Below are 25,209 nucleotides of genomic sequence, written 5' to 3'. Positions count from 1 at the left end.
CCCTGGTGAAGGTTTTACCCCTCCAGGTGATGCAGAAACTGTGGGTGAGGCTCAGCCCCCCCACCTGAACGGGGGCTGGCCAGACCAAAGCAACCTGGCATAGACAAAATGGGAGCAGAGGGAGCTGCTGAAATCAGCCACATCATAATGGGAACAGAGCCTCTGTAAGCTCTGCAAATCCTGAAAAACTAGGAATGCTTTCTTCATGCAGGTTCCTGTAGCCTTTAGAAGTTTTCAGTATCTCCTGGCTGTAAGTGGCACTTCTGTAAAATGCAAAATAACAAACCAGATTTTGTGTGTGTAGGTTTGCAGAATAACGACTGACATTTCAATCTGTATTTCTTGCTTGCAGTTTATTTCAGGCTTAACCAGTGCAGTCTGGTTTAATGTTTTTCCTACCAGCTCCACCACACTTTGCTCTCTATGGGTATTTGATATATTGCTGCTTTCCTTGGGGCTGGGACAAGCGGGGGTAACTCCAGTTCCTGTCTAAAGCTGTTGTGCCCCACCAGCAGCACTTCTAATAATTTTCCCAGCATTTGTAATTTGAAGAGTTAGGATTTACCAGTTGTTACCAGAGAATAGCACCAAAATTCCCATACAGTGAAGAGCAGAACCTTTGATGGAAAGTCAGTGAATTTTACTGGATGCTGACTTTTTAATAAAGTTGAATTATATTCTGCAGGAACTACTGGGTATATTTTAGCTTGACATTTTCAGCAATATTTCTTCTACTGAGGCAGTGTCTGGGAGATACCCTGTTACACTGGATAATAATCCTCTCTGTGGGGACAGCAGCACTTGGAGTGCATCCTATGGAGAAGGGCAGGAGGCAATTTTTAGAATTATAACTTTGTGTAGTGTTATATACCTGGGAATGAATTTCTCTAAGCATCAGTAATTTTGCACAACCAGGCGGAGGTAGATGAAGAGCTGTAAGGTCAGATTTTGTGTGTTCCTGTTATTACTTGTGATTGAACAGGAGCTCCATGGCTGTGGTTATGGATATGACAAAGGAAAACCAGGACATGAAGGCTCGGGAAGGGCAGTACATGAGCTTGGAGTACACTGGGAGATGTTTTATTGCAGCTTTCTAGGAAAGTTTAAGTGGTGCTTGGATCAGCTCCCTCTACTTCGGCCAACAACTTTGATTATATGACATTCCTTAAGTACAATATAAATCTTCCCTCTCCTTTATTAAATATCTTTTCCAAGAAGAAAGGCTGGGAGCACATGGTTTATCAGGCATGGCACACCCTTGATAACCATTTCCACTCCCTAATAAATGTGTAGGACACTCAGAACAGCAAGGGATGAGTGATTTCCAATATTCCTGTAAAAGAACCCACTTCCTGTGCCATCAGAGACCCACTGCAGTTAAACAAGATACTTCAACATTTTTTCTTTATTTGTTTTTTCTCCTTTGAAGGCTCTGAGGAATCTCCTGAGCCTCTCCCGATCCCGACGCTGCTGGTGGGCTATGACAAGGACTTCCTGACAATCTCTCCATTCTCCCTGCCCTTCTGGGAGAGGCTCCTGCTGGACCCCTACGGGGGCCACCGGGATGTCGCCTACATCGTGGTGTGTCCGGAAAATGAGGCCTTGCTCGACGGAGCCAAAACTTTCTTCAGGGACTTGAGTGCTGTATACGAGGTTGGAAAGAGAGACCCCACTGAATTATTGTTTCTTAAGTGTCATTGCTGTTCCAGTGCATGTCCCCTGGGAGAAATCTATGGGGTTTAAAGTAACAACTATGAGAATAAGGGGTTTTTTTTTATTTTGAGGGCTTTCTGCACTTTCAGAGTCCAAGAATGCTGTCTGAGTGACACTGGGATTCTCTGGGCATTTTGGAGTGTTTGTTGCTGTCTGCTCTTCCCAGTGCACATTCATTTCACAGAGGAGGGAGCAGTGGCATTAATAGAGCTGCAGCTTCCCAGTGATGGCCCAACCAACCCTAAAAGAAGATGTTGCTTTCTCACAGTTGCTAGGCTGGGGATGAAAGCATTTATTTCTTTAGCATGTACTCCCCAATATGTCAGATTCCTTTGTAACCTTAGTTGTGCTAAGTGAGTGCAGTTCAAGCTAACAGATAAATGTAACCTTTGTTTTTTACATATTTATTAAGAAGCCCCTAGCTATGTGCTGAGAATGAGGGGCTTAAGCCACACACCAGTCTCTGTAACATCCTGGGGTGGTTGGCATCTCCTTACAGGCATTTGTGCTTCCCTCCCCTGGCAGATGTGCAGACTTGGGCAGCACAAGCCCATCTGCAAAGTGCTGCGGGACGGGATCATGCGGGTGGGCAAGAGCGTGGCGCAGAAGCTGACGGACGAGCTGGTGAGCGAGTGGTTCAGCCAGCCCTGGGGCTCCGAGGACTGTGACAATCATTCCAGGCTCAAGCTCTACGCGCAGGTCTGCCGCCACCACCTCGGTGAGTGACACCCCCGGCTCTGGGGACGGCGAGGGGCATGTGAAAACCCAGTGGGGGTTTGCTAAAGATGCAGATTATGGTCTCTTTAAAAGTTTAAAAGATATTACAAGGCTTTATCTTGAATTCTTCCAGGTTAAATTTGCCTGCTTCAGAAAGTTGTGTTGTTTGACACTCTGGGGATTGTGTCAGAGATTCAAATTCTTATCTTTTTTAGAAAAGTCCATTTAGTATAAGGTGTTTGTGTATCACAAAGATCACAGACTGACGGTCTGGTTGGGACCATAAAACTCATCCTGTTCTATCCCTTGGGACCCTTCCACCAGGCCAGGTTGTTCCAAGTCCTCTGCAGCCTGGTCCCGAATACTTCCCAGGATAGGGCAGGTGTTCCACACAAGGCTGAAGGTGTCCATGGATCTGGTTTACTGCTCCTGATACATCTCATCACACCTGTGTGACAGAGCTGTGTCACGGTGGCCTCCAGTGTAAAGGTGTATTATTTATAGGAGAGGGGAGGTCGTTGGGACTCCACAAAGGCAATGAGATAACACAGGGGAAGAAGAGAAAGTGCTGGTGTCCTTTTTGCCTGGAGCCTCACTCTGCTGTGTGTGGATCCTTGGAACCACATGACTCTGAAGGCACCTTCTCCTCTGGACTTCAGGCTGGCTTATTTCCCTCTGAAACAGTGACATTTTAACAGATCAGTCTGACTGGTTTTGTCTGTTCTGTATTACACCAATGTCAGGAGCACTGGTTTGGTGAGGGACTGTAGATCCTGAGTGTGGAAGGGTGCAGCATCTCCTGGGGTAGGATCAGCTGGCTTCTCCTGCCTGATCCCTGGAGTCATCTGGTTTCAGCTGGGGACAGACATGGCTGTTTCCTCCCAGAATGATCCAGAGTCAACATATATTGTTTATGACTAAAAATTGGGATCTTAGCACGAGACACAAGAATTACGACAAACTGAGAAATTTTTACAACACTACTGAAGTACCTCAGACTTCCCCAAAGAAAGAAGCCGCATATGCACAGCCAGGTGAGGAACTGGGCTGCTCAGCTCACACCTGAGGCATCTGGCAGGGCCAGCATTGGCATCTTCCCTGCTGGTGATTTACACCACCTCGGGGAGCAAATAAATAATAAATATTCATTTATCACTGTGGTATCTCACAGCAGAAATCACTACATTGTAAGTTTGCCAGGATTGTTGCTCAGATATAAACTACTCTAAGGTTTCCAGCCTGACAGAGATAAACTGTGAGAGGCTGCAGAGCTGAGCACTGTACAATGCTGTTATTGCCACGCAGTTTGGCCAGAGAGCAGAAGGTGCCAGTACCAGCTTAAAGTCACAAAGCCCTGCAAAGTCAGGCCTGGATTTAAAGACAATTGATTCATATCACTTTGAACTGACACCCTGAGAAATGGATTCCAAAGCAAACATTGGTCATGGAGATTCAATTCTCTTAGCAATTGTGTACTCTTAGAATGTTGTAAAAGTTCAGGGAATGTCATCCAGTTTGCAGGTTGATGCAGGTTCCTTTGATCTGACTGTCTTTAATCCCTCTTTCCATGCCATTCCAGCACCTTACTTGGCCACCCTGCAGCTGGACAGCAGCCTTCTGCTGCCCCCCAAGTACCAAGCGCCGGCTCCGAGCCAGCCGCAGGCAGCTCCCGGCAGCTCGGGACCCGCTCCCTCCAGCTCCTCCTCGTGTCTCTCGGCCGCGGGGGCCCCTGCCACGGGCAGCTCCTTCAGCTCCACGCCCAGCGCGGGCACCACCAGCCTTCCGGCCGGCAGCGCGTCCTCCTCGGGCTCCTCGGTGCCGCAGCTGTCAGCGTCCTCTGCCACGCCCGGCGCCAGCCAGATGGGCGCGTCCTCCACGCCGGGCTTCAGCGGCAACGCGGGCTCGGGGCAGAGCAGCGGCGGCGCGGCCGAGCGCTCGCAGGGCAGCGCGGGCCCCGGCGCGGACAGCGAGCCGGGCCCCGCCCTGCCGCAGCAGCAGCAGGAGGGACAGGAAGGGTAGGTGCTCGCATGGCTCAGGGTGCTGCCCACTAATCCCCTGTCCTGTGCTCAGCCAGCCTCTAAGCCTTAGGGAAGCCCTTCCAAGGAGAGGCCCCTCTGACAGGTGCAGCACAGCCGAGCAGGTGGGAGCGGAGCAGGGCGTGTTCCTGTGTGAGGCACTCGCTGACAAAGGGGTGCCTCCCCTTTTTCATCACAAGAATCCCAGCCTGGGTTCGGCTGCGTGGATGTGGAGCTGCCTTAGGACCCTCCACCTGCCCTGTCCTTGCAGCACCAGGAGCACGTGGGGTGTGTCAGGCCCTGTGCCACACCTGTGGCTTGGCACTTGCAGATACCCCATGGAGCTGAGTGCCTCTTGCTCCATCACACATGCAACATTAACTGATGCAAAATGCAAGCCATGAATTTTTTTCCCTATTTGTTTTTGCATTGCAGGTGTTGTTTTGCAAGCAGGCACACTGTGAGGTCAGGAGACACAATTGTAGTCTTGTTACTTTAAAAAAATTTGGGCAGCACAACTTTTTTAAAGACTCCATTATGAATGGCCATCCGTCACATAAAAATTAAGGCTTTTTAGCATTGTATGTTCCTGAGGCAGCATGTTTTTCATTACTCTTATAATAATGCACATTGCTGATGGTCCTGGTGTGTATTGCAGAGAGGGAAATGCCCACATCCTGCTGTAGCTGGGCTTGTCCTTGAGACATCTGTTCCCTGATCTGTGCAAAACACCCTTTGAGCAGCTGCAGGGGCTTCTGACAGAGGCTGAGCTGCTTTGATCACTTACAGATGTTGAGCTTTGCTCTCCTGGCTGAGGCACGGAAGGAGCATTTCACCAAGTAAGAAAATCTCCATTGCTCCTTCTGTTGCCAGTGCAGCCTTCCCTGGACCTGAGCAGGACCCCAGGCTCCATGAATTGCTTTGGTACTTCTAAACTCCTGCTGTTTCCCTTCCACCTCTCCCAAAAGCAAACCCTAAACCGCACCAAAACCCAGACAGACGCCTACATGAAAATACACACAGCTAAGGAGGTAACTTTTCCATATTCTTCAGGTATAATCTGGTCTGGTTGATTCAGTGAGATGCTGTTAGACTGTAGGGTATGTTTGATGCCTGACTAACCCCAGGTATTTCAGATTAGGAGCTGCTATGAGCACAACTCATCTCAATGCCTGTCCTCACGGGTTTTAGTTTTGCTTCTGGCTGTCAGAATTGCTGGTGCTTTCCATCCCCTGGCCCCAGACACGCAGTACTGACCCCGTGGCTCTGCCCGCAGCGCGGCGGAGCGGGAGCGCATCGGGATCCCCACGGAGCCGGACGCTGCGGACAGCAACGCCTACCCCCCCGCCGTGGTCATCTACATGGTGGACCCCTTCACCTACACTGCCGACGAGGAGTCTGCCTCCACCAACTTCTGGCTCCTGAGCCTCATGAGATGCTACACAGAAATGTTGGACAACTTGCCTGAGAATATGAGGAATTCTTTCATTCTCCAGGTAATTCTGCCTTCCCTGTATCTTCACACTGAGTCTCTGTGTCACAGCACACCTGTGATATGGACACTGTGCTAAAAGAGATAAATGAGAGATAATGCATGAAATGTAGGTGGCATTTACAAATTATTTGGTTGACAGTGCAGGTCTGAATATTAAAACAACCCCTTGTGTTTGTTTTGATGAGGAAATTAATTAGAGCAGCCACAGTATCCCAGCATCAAATCTGTCCCGTGGTCTCAACAATCCTATCTGCTCAATGCTTCCTGGAGAGGGATTTCAATTATTTAAGTTGTAACTCGAGTTGCCATTGCCAAAACTGGCCAGTTTCTCCTTTGATTACTTTACATGTTGAGTTGTTTGCTGTTTATATTCCCTTGATTTATACTATTTAAACCAAAAGAAGTACGTGAAACCAGACATTTAATGTGTAATATAACTATTGTATTGTTATTATCTGCTTCTTAAAAATAATTTACCGTGTAACTTGGCATATAAAAACAGTTACTTACTATGGAATTGCTGAAGAATTTAATTTGTGCAGCCAGAGGCAGCTCTTGGCCTCTTGCCCAGGCTGGCTGCATTTTGCTAGGCCTCCTGTCACAGAGGCTGAGCCTCAATAAATGTGGGGGGAATGGGAGGCCAGAGGGCACAGGTAGGAACAGTGCGGGGAGGATTTCTATGCACCTTCTCCATGTCTGCTCACCTTGGTTTAAAGGTATTTCAAATTAGTTAAATAAAATTGGAAATTCTTGTGGTGTCTCAAGTTGGCCATGGAAAACTGTTGTTTTTGATAGTTTTGATCTCATTGTCCCCTGAAAGGATGGGGGAAACTGTCACCAAAATATTTTAGGCTTGGGAATGAAATGAAAATCAGATCCACAACTTCATATTGTTAGGCTGCAGGCAACTGATTGATCCAGACCTGGAAACACTAAAGCCAAAGCAGCCACTGATGGCACAGTGTCTGAAGCACAAGAGCTGTGTAAGCTCTGCACTGCCTTTGGAGCTGAGGCTGTAGCACACTGACCCTTTTTCTCAGTGCTGTTTGTTTCCACATTCACTGTGTGTTCCCCAAAACACATTTTGCCAGTTGAAGTCAAAACAGCAATTTTCTGTAAGTCAAAGGAAACATGATCCAGTTCCAGCACTGTATTCTCACAGCTGTAGCACAGCACACACAACATGCAGTTACTTCAAAATAAATCAAACCCAAATGTTTGCAGCTTTATTACTGTTCCTGTACAGAGGGGGAAAGCCCAGCTCCTGCAATCCTTGGGTAAAGCTGGCTTTTAAAAACACACAGGCACATTTAGTAAGCAGAATGTGCTGCCAAGGTTCTGAAGGTTCAAGCAAGAAACATAAAGTAGTTAAAAGTTTTGTGACACTTAAGTTTTATTACTACTGAAAATATTTGTTGAAGGAATTTGTTTGGGTCTTGTAGTGTTGGCAACAATGTAAATGTTTTATATTGACAGCTTCTGCTCCAGAGATCTCACTGTAAAAGGAAAGACACTTTAACAGCCATGAGTAGGACTTGTAAAATAAAACCAGTAGATAAAAACAGTGAGGTTACAGGGATTTAATTATAATTTTAAAATAGGTTTGATTTGAAAACCGGGTTTTTGTCATGCTTTGTTTCCTTCTGAAGGAGTGTTGTGCCTTTTCTCCTTCCTGCTCTTGTTGTGTAGGTGGGTTTTAACCCCCAAACTCATCTCCCAGGCAAATCTCCCTGTGCCTCTGGTTCTTGCTGGTTGAAACCTTGGGGTTGCTTCTCTTGACTTTCTAAAACAAATGAAACTGAGCAGCAGATGAGGCTGCTGGGCTTCCACTGGGAACTAAATTGAAAAGGGGAAATAACCACACAAATCATTGTAACAGAATCTTGATTGTGCCCTCTACACCCCTCTGTAAGGATGATGCCATAGTGCCAATTCCCACAAGGACAGCAAACCATTCCCAGCCATGAGCCATGGAGCCAAACCTGCCTGAACACAACGCTCAGGGACTGCGTGGTTCAGGCCACCTGCAAGTGAAGATGTTGCCAGAAAAACACTTATAAAAAATTCAGGGTGTTTGAATACAAGTGTTTGGGTTTTATGGATTAAAATTCACTCTCATTGTGGTAGAAGCAGTTTTGTCCCAGAGAATGCAGTCCCTGTCTGCTGCAGCCACTCCTGCCAAGGGAGCTGTAATGCAAATCGTGGAGCATCCCAAAGTGTGCTGGGTGTTGGGTGACTAATGACTGTGTGGAGCTGGTTGGATATTAATGAGCAGCTCCTGGAAGCCTCTCAGCCCTGTTTCATTGTGTGTCTGAATTCCACAGATTGTGCCTTGCCAGTACATGCTGCAGACAATGAAGGATGAACAGGTTTTCTACATTCAGCACTTGAAGTCTCTGGCCTTCTCTGTGTACTGCCAGTGCAGGAGGCCCCTGCCCACACAGATCCACATCAAGTCCCTCACAGGCTTTGGGCCAGCTGCCAGCATTGAGATGACCCTCAAAAATCCTGAGGTTGGTATTGGTGGCAAGAAAATCATAGTCTGTTAATAAACTATAACTACTTCCCTAAAATATCAAAGAGTAGAGAAAATACTTGTTGAGGGATTTTTTTCAAGATCTAGAAGACAATGATGATACAAAGAGAAAAGGCAAGCATTAATATTCCATATTAATGGAATAGAAAATAGTAACAAAAACATCAGGCTAACTCGCTTTCAAAACATTTTAAGCTTCTGGTTTTGACTCCTAAAGTAAAAGGTTAAAGTGTGAAAGAAGAGAAGATGAACATCATTAGCTGGGATTCTGAGTCAGTTTGTGGTTTCAGTCTATAGTGCTCCAACCAGAGTTTAAACCCAACCTTTATTTCCATTCACATATATATGCATATATATGAAATGAGTTCCTGTGCCTAATTGTAGATGTTATATTAATTCCCTGAGGTAATGGAGAAATCCCCCTCTTCAATGGGCTTATCTTTTATCTATTTTAAACTGTAAATATTAAAACCCTGATTCTGGAATTTCAGGGATTTCAAAGGAAGAATAATCCAACCTACTTTCTATGAATGTTTTGCATTCTTTGAAAGATAACTATGAATATTTTATTTAGATCTAATGGACCAACTAAACACTTAAACATTTACCTTGGCATAAAGAGCTGCTAGGGAGGGTTTGAAAACCTACATACAAAGCCAAACCTATTGGCATTTACTTACTGCATTTAATTAATCTCTGTTTATTGCATTTTATGAATTTTCTCTCAGTCTGCACTGCAGACTCCCAAAATTTGCTGAAGAATTAAGAAAATACCCTGACTGTTTTTTAATTATGGAACATGTCTGGTGAGGCCCCTCCTGTGTGTTCTCCAGAGAAGAGTTAGATGGCAAAGATGGGTTTGGGGTGCCCATGTGGGAAGCAGCTCTGCAGAAGATGACCTGGAGGTCCTGTTGGACATGATGGATGCTCCCAAGGAGCAGCAGTTGGGCTGCCTTGGGATGGTGCTGCAGCACAGCCAGGGAGGTGCTTGTCCTCCTCCCTTCTGGGCTCCTCAGAACAAGAAACTCGGATACACTGGAGCAAATCCAGCCAAGGCCCTAAAGATGATTAAGGGACAGGAGGATCTGACAGCTGAGGGGATTTAAACTCCTGCCTGTGTCAGTGACTGGTCCAAAGACTGCTTTCATACCCTGGGTTACCTGTACATAAAAAGAAATCTTTAGATAAGGTTTGAACACATCAGCTTTAACTGGCAGCAGTGAATTGTCTATAACCCCCCTTTTCCCAATCTCCCTCCTGACTAGGAATGCTTTGAATTTGCTCATTGTTTCATGCTTGCCTGTCTCTGTACTTGCTGCCAGTGTGTGTGTGTGTTCCTTGTGTTCAGTAGTTTCTGATCTATCCCCTGATGGTTGTGCTGACTCTGTTGCAGAGGCCCAGCCCAATCCAGCTGTACTCACCTCCTTTCATCCTGGCCCCCATCAAAGACAAGCAGACAGAGCTGGGAGAGACATTTGGAGAGGCCAGTCAGAAATACAACGTGCTCTTTGTCGGGTACTGCCTGTCCCACGACCAGCGCTGGCTCCTGGCGTCCTGCACCGACCTGCACGGGGAGCTGCTGGAGACCTGCATTGTCAACATCGACCTGCCCAGCAGGTACTCACTGCCCCTGGCTTCTCCCATGATCCATGCCTGGAGTCATCCCTCACCAGCTCCTTGTATGTTCCTTCCATCCCCTTTCCTGCTCAGGAGATCATGCTGGTGTTACAGTGAGAACATTTCAGTTGGTGCTTCCAGATTTTCAGATCTGCACGGGAAAAAATGACTGAGTTACACTTGGTTTACATTTGATTTAAATTTTTTTTTAAATCTTACCTTGAGGTTTTTTAGGATTTTTTGTATTTTTAAATCTTACCTTGAGGAACACCTGGTGTGTTGCTCAGCAGTTTGATGGCACTGCAGTAACAGTGTTGAAAGCAGACATGTAGATTTTCTTGTTAGTAATAAAAGGTAAGTTAGGGACTGCCCAGAACTCTGTAGTTGGTAAAGAGTGACATAATTAGAGAGACCAGAAATCTGAATATTGTCCTTGATTGTCCTCTCACTCTTGTGTTTAATTCCTTCCCCTGCAGGTCAAGGAGGAGCAAGTTGTCTGCGCGGAAGATCGGGCTGCAGAAGCTGTGGGAGTGGTGCATTGGCATTGTGCAGATGACATCCCTGCCCTGGAGAGTCGTCATCGGCCGCCTGGGCCGCCTGGGCCACGGGGAGCTGAAAGGTGTGCAGTTGTCAGGGACAGGGACCCAGGGTGCAAGGCAGGGTGGCTCTGAACTGATCACAAACCTTTCCAAATGGAGAGTGATAATCACATAACCACAGAATTGTTTAGGGTGGAAAAGCCCTCTGAGCTCATCAAGTCCAACTGTCCCTCAGTAGTGCTGAAGCCACCACTGATGCATGTCCCCAAGTGCCACATCCACACAGCTTTTGAACACTTCCAGGGAGGGGGATTCAGCCATTCCTCTCAGTTTTGCATCACCTGCAGACTTGCTGAGACTCTGCCACCACACAGTGGCGTTAGATGGGGTGAATTTGGCTTAACCTTCCCAAGTCCTGTCTCTGCTTCCTAGAACCATGACCTTACCAAAGGTAAACAAGGTGTGCCAAATTCTACCACAGACAGGAGAGACTGCTGTTCATTTTGCCAGAGTTTAGTGAGGGCAAACGTGGATGGGAAGCCAGATATCCAGGCTTCCCAGGCAGGGCTGCTTAGGTGTTTAGAATCAACACCAGAGCTGCTGAAGCCCTTTCTCTCCCTTTGTCCCCATTGTTGTCTTGATAGTGATGCCCACTTGACCAAGTAGATCTGAGTGTAAAGTATCTGGCAGAGAAATCACCAGGATCCTCCAAACTGTAATTTCCTGGGCCATAACAGCATGGATTACAGGAGGGCTGGCTGCAGTCCTGCCCTGGCACTGTTCCTGTATTGGTTTCCATAAACCTTTCCTTGCTTGTGCCCTGGGTCTGATGCTACTCCCTCGTGTTGTGCAGGATTTGCACACTGTCCTTCCAAGGGAAGTTGGAGGCCTTATTAGAGGTTAGAGAAATTTCTGAACAAAGTTATCCTGACACAGAAATAGAGACAGGATTCAGTTGTGATTCTTCCACTTAAACATCACTAAGCAAACAGAAAGGTCTTGGGAAAAAAATTACTGAACAAAGGAAAGCCAACAGACTGCCGTGGAATAAAAACATTCCACAGGAACTCCTCACGCACTCAGTTTGCAGGACCAGACCCCTCATGTGCACAGGAGTCAGTCCTGGAGAGTTTGGGATTAGGAAAATGCCAAGCGTTGGGAATGTTTTGCTGTTTCCAGGTGGGTGCTGGCTCTGCATCAGCTCTGTCCTCCCATGATGCTTTTCCCTTGCAGACTGGAGTATCCTGCTCGGGGAGTGCTCCCTGCAGACAATCAGCAAGCAGCTGAAGGAGGTTTGCCGCATGTGCGGCATCTCTGCAGCAGATTCCCCCTCCATCCTCAGTGCCTGCCTCGTTGCCATGGAGCCACAGGGATCATTTGTGGTGATGCCAGGTATGTTTTAGCCAGCTATGGCAATGCCAGAAAAACTGTTCTTTTATGACATTTCACACTTAGGCACATTAATCGTGGGATTTCTGTGAAGAACTTGACTAGCATGGCTATGTGTGGCAGAAAATAGGCTGAGCCAGCAGAATTCCCCAAAATACCACGGAGAGATGCCAAGTGAGGAGAGCAGTCTCCTGAGGGAAGGTGGCTGTAGGCCACTGCCAAAGTGCTGATCTGTTCCTGGGGAGCCCATGGGCTCAGGCAGCCCAGTTCCCCTGGGCTGGAAGTGGCATCACAGACACCCTCGTGCCCGGAGGAGGCGCAGTGGGAATGAGTAGGAGGCTGTGGAAATGGGAATAAGAATAAGCCCATTTGCCTTCTCACATGCTGAAGTTATTTAGAGAGTTCACTTACAAGCAGCAGTCCATGGGCTTAAGTTAAAGTGAAATTTAATGCTGAGGTTCCCTTTGTTGTTTTACCCAAGCACATACTTTTTAATGTATGTGGTGACGCATCCTTAACATATCCTTACAAACCACTCTGGGGTTTTTTAAGTTTAGAAAGAAAAGACTAATACAGAGCAGAATTAATTGAGCTTGAAAATTACTTATCATGTTGAATATTTTCAAAGCAGAAATTTTGTAATGTGAGAAAACAGATGGCAAATGAGGCTTTTTTCATATCACAGTAAAACACAAAGAAAGACCCAAATCCTTCAACAGAATTTTTTTTCCTTTACATCCTGACACATAATTAGGTCAACAGCAAGCAAAAATTAGGTTAAAATTGAAGGTGCTGGTTAAATACTGCTGAAGAATGTGTCTCTGCATTGAGTATTTGCACCTTCCAAGTTAATTGTTCCTGGGTAATTGAGAAGAATAGAGCAGGAGGAGAGAGAAACTTTATTTTTGTGTTCATATCGACCAAAGTGGGGTGTATTTCATAATTCTACAGAGATGGGTGTGAAAAATCAATTTAACTTGCTCTGATTAAGAGCCAGCAGAATGACAGGAGAGGTGGGGCTGGTGATCTTAATGTCAAGCTCTTGCAGCAATGTAATCTTCTGCAGATAAGGCCCTTCAGCTGTGTCTGTGCGTTTGCAGAGCAGGTGGATGGGCAGAGGTGTCCCTGGGCACAGAGCACGTGTTTGGGGTGCTGCAGTGACACCTGTGCTGTTGTGCTGTCCCCACAGACGCGGTGACGATGGGCTCGGTGTTCGGGCGCAGCACGGCGCTGAACCTGCAGTCATCCCAGCTCAACACCCCCCAGGACGCCTCCTGCACACACATCCTGGTGTTCCCCACCTCTGCCACCATCCAGGTGGCACCTGCAAATTACCCCAACGAGGATGGCTTCAGCCCCACCAACGGTGAGTGAGGGGCAAATCCCCTGGGCCTTTGCAGGGCGTCAGCAGAGCTGAGCTGGGCAGGGATGAACCCCCAGGGGGGCCGGGGTTCTGCACAGACCCCAAACCACCCCAGCAAGGGAACCACGCAGGGCTTCAGCTGCAGGGGGAGACTCTGTGCTCTCCCTGAGTGTATTTTCAGAGTCACACTGGTTTATTGCTGAAGGGACAGGGACCAGCCAGTGCACAAGTGGCACAGACCAGAACGTGCTTTGGCTTGTTGTGACTTGCTGAGGCCAGCTGCTGTTTCCAGTCGTGCTTCACATGTTGTGTGCAGAGCTGACATGAAGGAGGCACTTGTGGTTGAGTAGGGAAAATATCCCAGCCTGAGATTTCCTGATGCCCCCGGAGTGCTTTTACACTGAACCTGCAGTTTGAGTCAGCAAGACTCTGGTTAATGCTTTATATCCAAATAAGCATTTTCCTGCTTTGTCCCAAATCCTTTAAATGAGTGCAAAGCAATTTAAACCAAGAGTAGCTACAAACACGTACAGTGGCTGTATTAATGAGGAGGGCACTTGGGCTGCAGAGGAAGGCAGGCTCCTGCTTTGAAGGCTTTGATCTGTCCCTCCTGGAATGTCCCAGGGCCTCTGAAGGGAAGTTGCCCCTCTCAATCCCTGTCCCAGGAGGCACTGGGATCCCTCCCGAGCATGACAAACATTAACCTGCATTAACCTGCCCGTTGGTGCTGCAGATGTTAATTAGAGTCAGGTACAAGAATGGCCTTTTCCAAAATGGTGTTAAATTTAATTTTCTTAACTCTGCTCTACTTAATGATTAAGCTGCTTCCTGCTGCCATTAGCCAGCTCATTTCTGCTCTAGGGGCCAAGCAGAGCATGATATTAGCTCTGGTTTGTTTACTGAGGCTGTAGGACACAAGTTAATAAACTTCAGTTATAACATTGCTCCAGCAATCCAGAGGTTCTCTTTGGGAGATGAAGGAAAACAACCACCTGCCTGTTTCAGTACTGGGGTTTCAGGTCACACTAGTTCAGGACACACAGACTTTTCCACTTTATATGGAGTAAATTCATCTCTTTCAAGATAAATTGTTATTTATTGTTTATTATATGTAGGATGCATGACTTCTATTTAGGGCTTTGTGTTTTAGTATAAATTTGGTTACAGTTCTAATTAATGCAGTTAATTCAGACAGCTCCCACTATATCTGTCTACCCACTGAAATGTACTTTAAATGTCATTATACACGTGGATTTCTTCGCCTGCTGAGAAATCTGGATAAGAAAAACCCCTCTAAACCATATTGTGATGCTGTAATTTTTGGCTCTGTGTTGATGGTGCCATATCCTTCTCTCCCATAACTTACTCAGAGTATTGTAACCTGTGTGCAGATGATGAGTAGTGGAATGCATAAGGCAAACACATCTTCCTTGTATCTTTAGCCCTCCCCCATAAACCAAATTAATCCAGCCAATTATGCTAATGAGCTATGTGGAACTCCTGAGGTGAAAGTGGGATGTGAAGGCTGCTTTGTTGGGGATCCTGGTGCAGTCTGAAAGAATCACGAGTCCCTTGCTGTGAGGGAGGCCTTGCTGTCCTCACAGATTCCAGGGGCAGTTTCCCTGGAGCTGCCAGGGCTGTTCCCAGAGGCTGGAGCTGGTGTGCAGCTCTGGAGCCTGGGGAGCAGCACCTGTGGCAGCAGCACTGCAGCTGTGTGTGATGATTCCAAGTTTTAGGGGTTTAGTGTTTAGGGTTCCCTGTGACCAGCTGCACAGAGCTCTCAGTTGTTCTCTTACAAAATTCAGTCTGGATTTCATGGAGTTGCTGCAATGGGAATTCTGTTCACTCTGTGGCCACTGCTAAACTTCATTATCCCAATAGCTGCCTGCCAAGTCTCCCTTTCATGTCTGTGTGGTTGCAGTCAAAGGTTCTAAGGGGGGATTAAACATTAAAATCATTATCTCTGCTTTCATCTATCTTGGGAGTAAGTAAAAGAAAAAAGGGAAAGTCAATAAATTGAAGGGAAAGGTAATAATACATTATAAAAAAATTTTGGAGAAAAGAATATCTTACATTGGAAATTATTTTCCTTTCTTTTCCTTTTCAGATGACATGTTTGACCTTCCATTCCCAGATGACATGGACAATGACATTAGAATTTTGATAACAGGGAATCTTCACTCTTCACCAAATTCTTCCCCAGTTCCTTCCCCTGGATCACCATCTGGCACTGGAGTGGGATCTCACTACCATCACAGTAGGGTAAGGCTGGAGCACCATGGGAAACAGCACTTAAAATAAAATACAAAGAAAGATCCAAATCCTCCAACAAAATCTTTTTCCTTTAGATCCTGACACATAATTAGCTCAACAGCAAGCAAAAATTAGGTTAAAATGGAAGGTTAAATACTGCTGGAGGTGTCTCTGCAATGGCTGTTTGCACCCTCCAAGTTAATTGTTGGTGGATAATTGAGGGGGAGAGAGCAGCTCTATTTTTGTGTGGCACAGACATAGCTGATGACCCTGCATAGATTTAATTTGCACTCATCCATTCTTTCCTGGAAAAGCCTGTGGAATGTCTCTGGCATGAAGTGACAAGTCTTGGAGAGAAGGGAAGCTGTGACAGCCCTGTTCCCATGGATTTCAGGGGAGGCAAGAGGGAGAGAATTCTCCCAGTGATGAAACTCTGCCCGTGGAAACTCCGCAGGTGCTGGATGGTTATGCAGATGTTGTTTTCTTAGGAATATTTAGCCGAGAGCACACAGCGCTTGGGAGTTATTTTTGTTTGAAGTGGCTTTTATAAAGTCAGTTCCAACATCAGTGATTACTTAAAATGCAAATTATTTTTGGTAGTTCATGTTATTTTTTTTTGAATTGGCTTAGCTTGGATCAGGTTTGATGGAACTCTTTCACTCCTACATTTAATCATGTAAGACTGAGCTGTTCTCTTAAAATGGTTTCCATCACAATTAGGTTGAAGTTTCTGTGAAGTTTTGTTCTAGAAGTATTAACTTTGAAGTAGCAGTATATTACTTCTTTACTAAATAATAGAATATTTTATGAGAGAAACAGGGTAACTTTTATACCATTTTTGACAGGTCAATGAGACGTCTCCAGATCAGAATTCTAACTCCTGAACATGACTGACTAAATGGTGGTAGTTTCACCCCTGGAAGTAGAAAGTCCTACCTGTATTTCCCTTGCAAACTCTGCCAAAATACCTCAGTGGAGCTTTAATACAGTCAGTGAGGGAGAAATGCCTTCTGCCTCAGCCACAGAAATACTAATCCTGTATTTTGTAAGCTCAGCCCACAACCACCTTGTGTGGATTGTGCAACTCTCCCATCAAAGGCTCGATAACAGCACGTTGCTGTCCCAGTTATTCCAAACTGGTGTGTGGGCAAATGAAAACTTCTAAATTCTGCTGCCAAACCCTGCAGACATAAACCACAACTCCTCACTTTCTCTCTCCCCAGTTCCCTCAGCAATGCATTCTGTCCCACTTCTATGCAGAGCTTGCTTTCAGTGGAGCTGCATCCATTGGGAGCAGCCCTGGGAGGTTCATGGCCTGAGCCCAGAGCCCTGGACAAGCCCCTTCCAGCTGAACCCGAGTAATTCCCATTAACCATTAAGCCAGGCCTGGTAATTGCAGTGTAATGTTTGGCTTTAGCAGAGCAGCAGTGTGTGATCATCCCCCCGTGGGCCTGGGGTCAGGGCAATAATTGATGGCTGGGCACCAGCCCCGTGTGCCGGGCTCCCAGTGCCCCCTGCTCCAGGCTTTTTTCCTGCCTTGGATTCCTGTCCAGACCCACTGGAAGGGATTGGGAGGGAGGGATTTGTAATTGAGCTGCTTTCTGTGCAGTGGAATCTTGCCTTTTTTTCTTAACCCATTGACATTTATGGATGAAGTGAACTGCTCTCCCAGCTGTTTGGGAACCTATAGTGCTTCTGAAACATAAGCCTGGAGAACCCAACTACAGGGGAATAAGGCAGGGCCTGGGTAACTTTGACTAAGATTCCTGACTGACTAAAGGAGGGCTCATTTGTCACAGGACAGTAATTAGCAAATGAAGTCACCATTGCAGGAGTGGGCTGTGTTGACAGCACCCCCAGAGCTGCCTTTTCCCTGTCTTGCAGAGCCAAGGTGAACGTCTCCTCTCCAGAGAAGCCCCCGAGGAGCTGAAGCAGCAGCCTCTGGCTCTGGGGTACTTCGTGTCGACTGCCAAAGCGGAGAACCTCCCGCAGTGGTTCTGGTCCTCCTGTCCTCAGGCACAGAACCAGTGTCCCCTCTTCCTCAAGGTCTGTCATGCTCCACATGGAGCACTCATTATCCATTGCTATTTCCATGCCTGTAAAAGCTGCAGTTGGAGTCTGTGGTGTCAGAGGGAACCTCAGACCTCCTACTCCAGAACTGCAGAACTCCAGTCTGTTTATTCAGAATTGTTACCATTAATTTGGAAATACATGTGGTCATGGGGGGCTCAACACAGAACTGCCAACTTCCCACACTGTCCTGAGGTGATTCACAATGGGTGTTTCTTGGGAATCTTTAGCAGTACCTGCTGTATGGGGAGTTAATTTCTGCTCTTTCCCTCTGCACAGGCCTCTCTCCATCACCACATCTCTGTAGCGCAGACAGACGAGCTTCTACCTGCCAGAAATTCTCAGCGAGTTCCTCACCCCCTTGACTCTAAAACTACATCAGATGTCTTGAGGTAACACCCTTTAGGTTTTCATTTCTGCCCTAAACATCTGGGGACTGAGCTCAGAGGTTTCAGAGTAACCTTTCCAACCTATCACGATTACTTATCAGCACTTTTTAGCCCTGCCATGCCCTATGTGTCTTGGGGCATTTCCTCCTCCAAGATGCCAGAGCAGGGCTTTGAGGGGGAATTCCCTGGGTTTCCCTCTGTTGTGCACAGTGATGCCAAGCAAACTCAGAATAGCTCAGCCTTGCCAGGGGGACATCCTGGTTTTCCCCCCACCCAGACTGCTCTGTTCTCCTGGCATCTAAGCTGAGCTGTGCCACCATGTTACCTCACCAAACCCAATGCATTTGTAGGAAGAGATAAAAGCACTCTCTGATGCTACTGTGCTAGCCCTGGGGTATAAAGGAGACACTGTTCCTGAATGCATGTAGGGTATGTGTTTTATTGTTCAGGATGGTGTGGGGCCTGTTTGCCTCCATCCCACCTTTGGGGACTGGACACAGATCTGTGTGATGAGAGCACACAGTGTGGGACACCCCAGTGAACAAACATCAGTAAGGAACAGGAATGTCTAATCTAAGGAAACTGGGGGTGTACTATTCTAGAAGATCTGAATTTCCATCCTCTTGGAGGATGCTCACACAGGTGTCCCAGGTATTAAGTAAAAGGAGAACGCAGTGGACAGGGAAAGGATGAGATGCAAAAGATACAAGTTACAAGATGATAAATTGCAGTTAGATAGAGGATCACAGGAACAGTGTGAGCAAATACTGGTGCAGGGTGCTCAGAGAGGCAGAGGTGTTCAATCCCCAGGGCTTTGACAGCAGTGGCATTTGAACCACTGTGAGTCTAGAATGTGTGTATTTGGGAGAGCCTTCATGCAAAGAGTTCAGACATAGCAAAGCTAAACCCTCCTGCTTTTCAGTGAGGTTCCTCCTTTGCCAACACTGGCAGCTGTCGGGGTGTAGGTCCAGGAGAGCCCATTCTCACCCCTGGGCAGGCTGTGACGTGTCTGCCTCGCTGTGCAGGTTCGTGCTGGAGCAGTACAACGCCCTGTCCTGGCTCACGTGTAACCCGGCCACGCAGGACCGCAGCTCCTGCCTGCCCGTGCACTTCGTGGTGCTCACCCAGCTCTACAACGCCATCATGAACATCCTGTAGGACACACAAGCACTTGTTCTTCTGGCTGCTTCTCCCCTCCGCCCGGGAACGTGCCACGACCTGCAAAGAGCTCCGTTTGCTTCTCTTCAGACCAGTCCTGTGCTGTGCTTCTGTTCCTCCAAAAGCACATGTGAATTCTGCAGTGTTCAAAACTAAACTACCCATTAACATCTCTGGCAGCTTCAGTCCAAAATCTGGGAACATCCAAGAACAGTGAACACAGAGTAACCTCAAGCCAGTGTTAGTTTGGTGGCTCAGTAACTACTGGTCAGCGTGATTATTTTTTTTAATATTTTATTTTTTTAAGAAGACTACAGGATCTTTTTGCATTAGGAACTGATAAAGACCCACGAGCAGTGTCAGCCCTCCAAGTAAAAACCACCTTGTAGTGACCAGTTCAAGTGTTTCGTTGTTTGATCGTCGTAAACTGGGACTTTGCAGGAAGAAAAAACCACAAACACAAAACCACACAGTTGTAGTCTCGTATAAATATTGGAGTTTTCTGTCTACCTGGAGTTCCTGTCAGAGTGGATTGGGATGAATGCATGCATTTGTTACCTGTCCATGTAGATATGAATGGTCTGGAGATACTTTATTTATTTTTAGGTTTGGGGAGGGGAGGGATTAAATTATAAAGGACCAGGAACAGTAGAAATACCTTAAAAATCCAGCTCCGTTCCACTGTAGGGTTATTTATCTGCAGACCTCTCACTCTTCTGGCCTGGAAATCAAAAGAAGCTCATAACAATCAAAGTCTGGGAAGGAAAGCATGTTCTGGTAAGGAGATATTCTATTTTAAGGAATTCTCCCCTGTGTTTAGCCTGGTTAAAGCAAGGAATGGCCAGTGTTTAATGAAGGATAACACTACCTAAGGGAGAAGAGTGAGAGGGAGGTAGGGAGGAAAAAATACTTTAAAGCCCAGTTCAGGGCAAGTGGAAAGTGGCAAATTATTCTATTGTAGAGCTATGATTGAAATATATTTCCAGTAAATTTAGTGATGCTAGAAAAGTATTTACTGAAAGCCAAGTTGCCCTTGAATTCTGGGCAGACTCGTCCATGTACATATCCAAAAATACGGTTTTTGTTTACACTAAATCAGTCACAAATCTGGTGTATTTTTTCTGACTATAGGAATATTATTTCAAAGAAATAATTTTTAAAAATTATATCATTAAATTAGTACTTGAAGTTACACCACTGTGGTGGCAAAGTTACTTTGTTTAGTGAAATGATTGCCATTGGGAAGGTTAATGGCTAATTGAAGTATTTTTATGACTCCTTCATTCCAGGCTCCCAGGGGTTCCTATTCCAGCCCCATTCCCTCATTTCTGGGGGTGCACTGGGCAGCAGGAGGGGGCCAGGGTCAGGCACTTGCATCAGGCTGGGTGACCCCTCCCCTGGCTGTGAAGAAAAACTACCAAGTTTAGAGTTCTTCCAAAAGACTTTCATGTTCTGGTTAAAAAAAATTAAATTCTATGATTTTAAAAAGTATTTTTCTTGAGATAATGTAACATTTAAAACAAATTATATAAAATAATAAAAGAAAAAAAAAAGAATTGCTTGTGTAATGAGAAGGTGAAGGCAGGAGAGGAAACCTGTAAATGGATTATTTCCTTCCCTGCTCCACCCCTCTGTGTGGGTGTCCTCTTTGCAATGTATAGGTTAAAAAAATCTGATATCAAACCATTTGTATCTAATGTGTACAGTGTAAAATTGACTTTAAAAATATTGCAGTACTATTTTTTCTTAATCAGAAAAGAAAATTCTCAAGGCCTTTTGAAGAGCATAAAAAGATGAAGATTGTAAACTTGTATAAAAAAATTTAACTTGGGGAGGAAAAAATGTAAAGTAGACATTTGTAATCTTTTACCATTTGGGGGTTATTTGTTCCCAGGATTCATCTGAACTTTGGATTATTATTTTGCTTATTGTTTTTAAATGGGCCGTTTTTATCCAGGGGTGTTTCTTCCCCACAAACCTGGTTCTAAGCAAAAATTAGAAATTAAAAAAAGGGCAGCAAGGAGTAGTTTTCATCTGGTGTCTTTTATTTAATTTTTTTAAGTTAAGAGAAGCTGGTGACATATTTATACGTTTTTGTGCAAAATAAATGAATGGCAATAGATTTTAAAGAAAAATCTTATGTACTTCAGTGTGAGAAGTTCTGTATAATATTTCTCTTAAATATGCATTATTTTACTTGTGAGTTTTTTACTGAATTAATCTGAAATGTACAAGCCCTGGCTTTCCTACAGAGTGAAGAAAGTTATTATTATTTTTTTTTTATTTCTAACTTTGGAAAATCATGCCTAAATCAGAATTATTATTACAGTTGTTTGAGCTAAAGGGAGCGGGAGGGTGGGGAATGTCCAGCATGCTTGTATGTATATTTCAGAACCTTTTTTAAATGTAAAAGCTGTACATTTCTGGGGAGTTCTGAATTTCTTTTTGTTTTCTTTTTTTTTTCCTCTGAGCATTTTGCAGTGAGCTTCTTTTATATATAGCCGACAATTTGAAAGAAAACAAAAAAAAATGTGAAGTTCATTTTAAATCTACAGTATATCGCTGGTACAATACACTAAAAAAGACTTTGATAAAAAGAAACAATAATAATAAAAGACCTCCATTTTAAATGTCATTCATATATACCTTGTGGATGAGAGCTATATACTTTTACACACTTTTTTAGATGAATAAATTATTGAATTACTGAAACTGTTGGTGCAGTTTTATTCTTGCATTGAGCTCCGAGTTTTGGCATTCCCAGGGAAGGAATTGCAAGGTGCAGATGCAGAGCTGTGAATGGAACAGGAATGAAATGTCTCAAACATGGCTGTTGTGAGGGGACAGTGGGTGTCACTGATGCCAAGGATGGACAATCCTGCCAGGGGTGGGTGGGAGCAGCCTGGGATGATCCAGTGCCTCGGGAGCAGTGGCTGCTTTCCATGGGCAGCTCCAGCCCAGGGATGGATGAACTTCTCCGTGAGCAGCAGGTGAGTCTCAGCAGGAGCTCAGGGCAGGTCAGGCCTGGCCCCTGTCCCTGCGCAGGGGTGGGGACAGGGCCGTGGTGGCTGCAGGACAGCCCTGCATGAGGGGCCAGAGCCATGGCCTCAGGCTTCCCAGAGCAGCTGCAGATCCCCAGCCCACAGGAGCTGCACCCCGTGATCCTTGTGGGTCCCTCCCAGCCCAGGATACTCTGAGATTCCAATTGTGAGTTCTGTGCCAAGTGTAACTGCTGTGTGCAGGGCTGGGTTGGACCCCAGGAGGTCTCTTCAGAGCGAGACTCTGGGATTGGCAGAGTCATTCCCAAACACAGAAGTGCCAAAAATGACATTTAATGAACAGAACAGCTGTGACATCCCAGGATGGGGGGGAGTTGGAGCCAGCTGTGCCACCCCAGCTGCAGGGACAGCCCCTGGTGCAGCAGTGCTGGCTGGCAAAAGGGGATGGGGGAGTTTCTACAGACTCCAAGGATCTCACAGCTGATCTCTATGGATCACTCCCTCAAAAAAGTATCCTAAAAGAGCTCATTTTCCATGATAGCTGGAGCCCACATGAGCATCCCATGACATCTCCAGTGACTGGATGGAGGAACTGCCACTCCTTTCCATGCCTCTTTAATGGCCATTTGGCATTTCTTCAGTACATGTTAATGTCCACTTGAATTTTGGTGCATCTTAGTTCTGAATTCAGATAGGTACAAAAATAGGCCCAAAGATTTTACCCTTTTTTAAAAAAAACTTTCAAGCTTGTATATTTTACTTCACTGTACTACTGTAAATTATGGTGCTAAATGACACAGTTCAATTACCCTATCCAAGTTTGTACAGAACAGTTACATTTTGGTCTTTTCCTGTGAGAGCTGCAAGTACCTGCAATTACTGCAGAGCAGTATTTGTGACATGAAGATTACTTTGTGTCTAATTCTCTGGCTTCATAGACAAAACCTACCAATCAAATATTCCGTTCCATGAGCCTGTAAGGAAAACCTGAAAGAAAAAACTGGAATCTCAGTTGATTTGTAACAATAATGTCTACAACAAATGGGTGCAACACTGTGGTGATGGACTCAGCTCTTTAACTCCAGCAAAGAAAATTATTTTTAAGATTAGGCTGACATTAAACTAGTTTTCCTTTCCCAACTGCCATCTCTATTTTTGACAAAATGTCCTGGCCACCTGAAAGCTGTTTCAGCACATGTAGAAAGCATCAGAAATAGTGAAGTAAACATGAGGTTTATGGGCAGTCTCTCACCATTTACAGTGGAAGTGGAACAGCCCTGCATCCCCAAACAGGAAGGCTTTGGTCTTGGACAACAAAGCAGGATTTATAAAATGATGCAGCTTCCACTTCCCTATTTTGACCCTGAACCTTAACCCTTGGACAAAAGTTGATGTAGCACTGCTGGTTTGTGCTTCACTGGCTGTTCCCCTTCCAGGTATCAAAGGAGTGATCCCACAGCACATCCCACGGGATGTGGAAACCTCAGGGCTGTTGGCAACCTGAAATACTCTGCAGAGGCCTGGAAGAAGACAGCCCCAGTGTCTGTGTGAGGCCAGCTGGGCATTCAGGCTGCCCTGAGCTGTCAGTGCAGGGATCTCACAGGAGCTCTGCTCCAGGCAGGGCAGGCTCCAGTCTGAGCCATTCTGGATGAGCAGCTCCTGTTCTCTACACCAGGCCCTGTCAGCCACTGCAGCCATGGACACACATCTCCAGTACAGCTCAAACCACACAGCTCCTTTATCTGATAAACATCAGCTTTCCCTGTAAGAGCTACTTACTGAAACCTCTCAGAATCATGGTTAAACACCAGCTTAGCACAAGGGCCCCTTTGCAGCAAACCAGCAGGACATGGCACTGCTGGCGACTGTCTACAGGAACAGGTTTTGTGGTCCTGCAACACCTGTTGGAATTTGCTGGCTGCTCCACAGGGTCTGGTGCCACTCCATGGCCACTCTCATGTGGCTCTGAGGATACTACAGCAGCCTCTGCTGTTGACACCTCCTCTGCTCCCCAAAGCTTTCAGCTCTTAGCCAACCCCGGTACCCAGCCACCTCCTCTACCTTCACATCCCAGGAATGTGGGCTCCTTCCCGCAGCACACGCACCTTTTCCTGTTGGTCAGATGTTTCATTTCAGCAGTACCTGTCCCTGCAGGACCTCTGTCATCTACCCAGCAACATCAGCTGCTCCCCAGGCAGTGATGCTCACTCCAGCTGGGCCCTTTTAAAAGACACAGCCAGGCCAGCAGGGAACTGCTGCAGCCCACGTGGCATCCAGGGCAGCCCTAGGGCCCTCACAAGCAGAATTTATTTTTCTTACACACTAAATTAGACATATGTTTAAAAAACTCCTACCAGCCTGACACTCTTTGTTTTTATTTAAATATTTTGCCATTGGGAAAATGTCAGGCTGGTATAAATCTAGGAACAAACTACATCCTCAAATGCACTGCTGCTACTACGAGTGTTTGGAGAACTTTCTGCCAGAAGATTTGATATCCAGAACCCCCATTAAAAAAAGATTACACATACACAGAGCCCTGCAGGAAAAGCTCACTGGTTCCTGCAATTCTGTAAAACACAATCCCATGCATGAAAAAAAACCCTAAAAATAAAACCAAAACCACAACCAACCAACCAACCAAAAAACAATACCCAGAAAAACTTTTTTACCTTTGCAGTTGGGTGAATAAGAAGTCTTTTTAAGCCAACCTTTTTTTAGTTGTCTGTGATTTCCTGTAGCCAGTGACAGCTGTATCATATCACATTAATCACATCTGTGCCATTCTCTGTGTGGGGCTATCCACATGAAGAACTGAAAGTCACATCCTTGGTCCTCCAGCAGGGGTCATGTTTTGATGGCAAATGAAACTCCAGCTTCTCCCTAAACCAGGCTTTAAAAAACCAAATTAAACTGCAGAGCTTCAGAGCTGGATCATTAAAGGTCAACCACGCGA

At 45.9% G+C, this 25,209-nt stretch overlaps 1 protein-coding gene and 1 long non-coding RNA gene across 6 annotated transcripts in view; one reads left to right on the top strand and one right to left on the bottom strand.

Moving 5' to 3' along the window:
• MED13L (mediator complex subunit 13L) overlaps nucleotides 1-21,966 on the top strand; it is a 169,146-nt gene extending 147,180 nt beyond the window's left edge. For both annotated transcript variants that reach the window (XM_064393121.1, XM_064393120.1), the window contains 13 exons: nucleotides 1,430-1,653; nucleotides 2,239-2,431; nucleotides 4,010-4,445; nucleotides 5,722-5,941; nucleotides 8,265-8,453; nucleotides 9,870-10,093; nucleotides 10,570-10,712; nucleotides 11,866-12,024; nucleotides 13,211-13,387; nucleotides 15,492-15,646; nucleotides 17,522-17,683; nucleotides 17,987-18,099; nucleotides 19,122-21,966. In XM_064393121.1, the coding sequence (XP_064249191.1) occupies nucleotides 1,430-1,653; nucleotides 2,239-2,431; nucleotides 4,010-4,445; nucleotides 5,722-5,941; nucleotides 8,265-8,453; nucleotides 9,870-10,093; nucleotides 10,570-10,712; nucleotides 11,866-12,024; nucleotides 13,211-13,387; nucleotides 15,492-15,646; nucleotides 17,522-17,683; nucleotides 17,987-18,099; nucleotides 19,122-19,254 (2,528 nt within the window). In that variant the 3' untranslated portion in view covers nucleotides 19,255-21,966. The remainder of the gene's footprint in view (nucleotides 1-1,429; nucleotides 1,654-2,238; nucleotides 2,432-4,009; nucleotides 4,446-5,721; nucleotides 5,942-8,264; nucleotides 8,454-9,869; nucleotides 10,094-10,569; nucleotides 10,713-11,865; nucleotides 12,025-13,210; nucleotides 13,388-15,491; nucleotides 15,647-17,521; nucleotides 17,684-17,986; nucleotides 18,100-19,121) is intronic.
• A 406-nt stretch (nucleotides 21,967-22,372) lies between these two features.
• The window catches only part of LOC135282690 (uncharacterized), a 49,047-nt gene continuing 46,210 nt past the window's right edge, over nucleotides 22,373-25,209 (bottom strand). For all 4 annotated transcript variants that reach the window (XR_010348753.1, XR_010348755.1, XR_010348754.1 and 1 more), the window contains 2 exons: nucleotides 24,926-25,146; nucleotides 22,373-23,240 (listed from right to left, as the gene is read on the bottom strand). This is a non-coding gene — a long non-coding RNA (uncharacterized LOC135282690). The remainder of the gene's footprint in view (nucleotides 23,241-24,925; nucleotides 25,147-25,209) is intronic.

Source organism: Passer domesticus, chromosome 17 (genome assembly GCF_036417665.1).
Source record: "Passer domesticus isolate bPasDom1 chromosome 17, bPasDom1.hap1, whole genome shotgun sequence".
Lineage (NCBI taxonomy): Eukaryota > Metazoa > Chordata > Aves > Passeriformes > Passeridae > Passer > Passer domesticus.
Note: the sequence above shows the minus strand (reverse complement) of the source record. Positions and strands in the feature narration are given on the sequence as shown.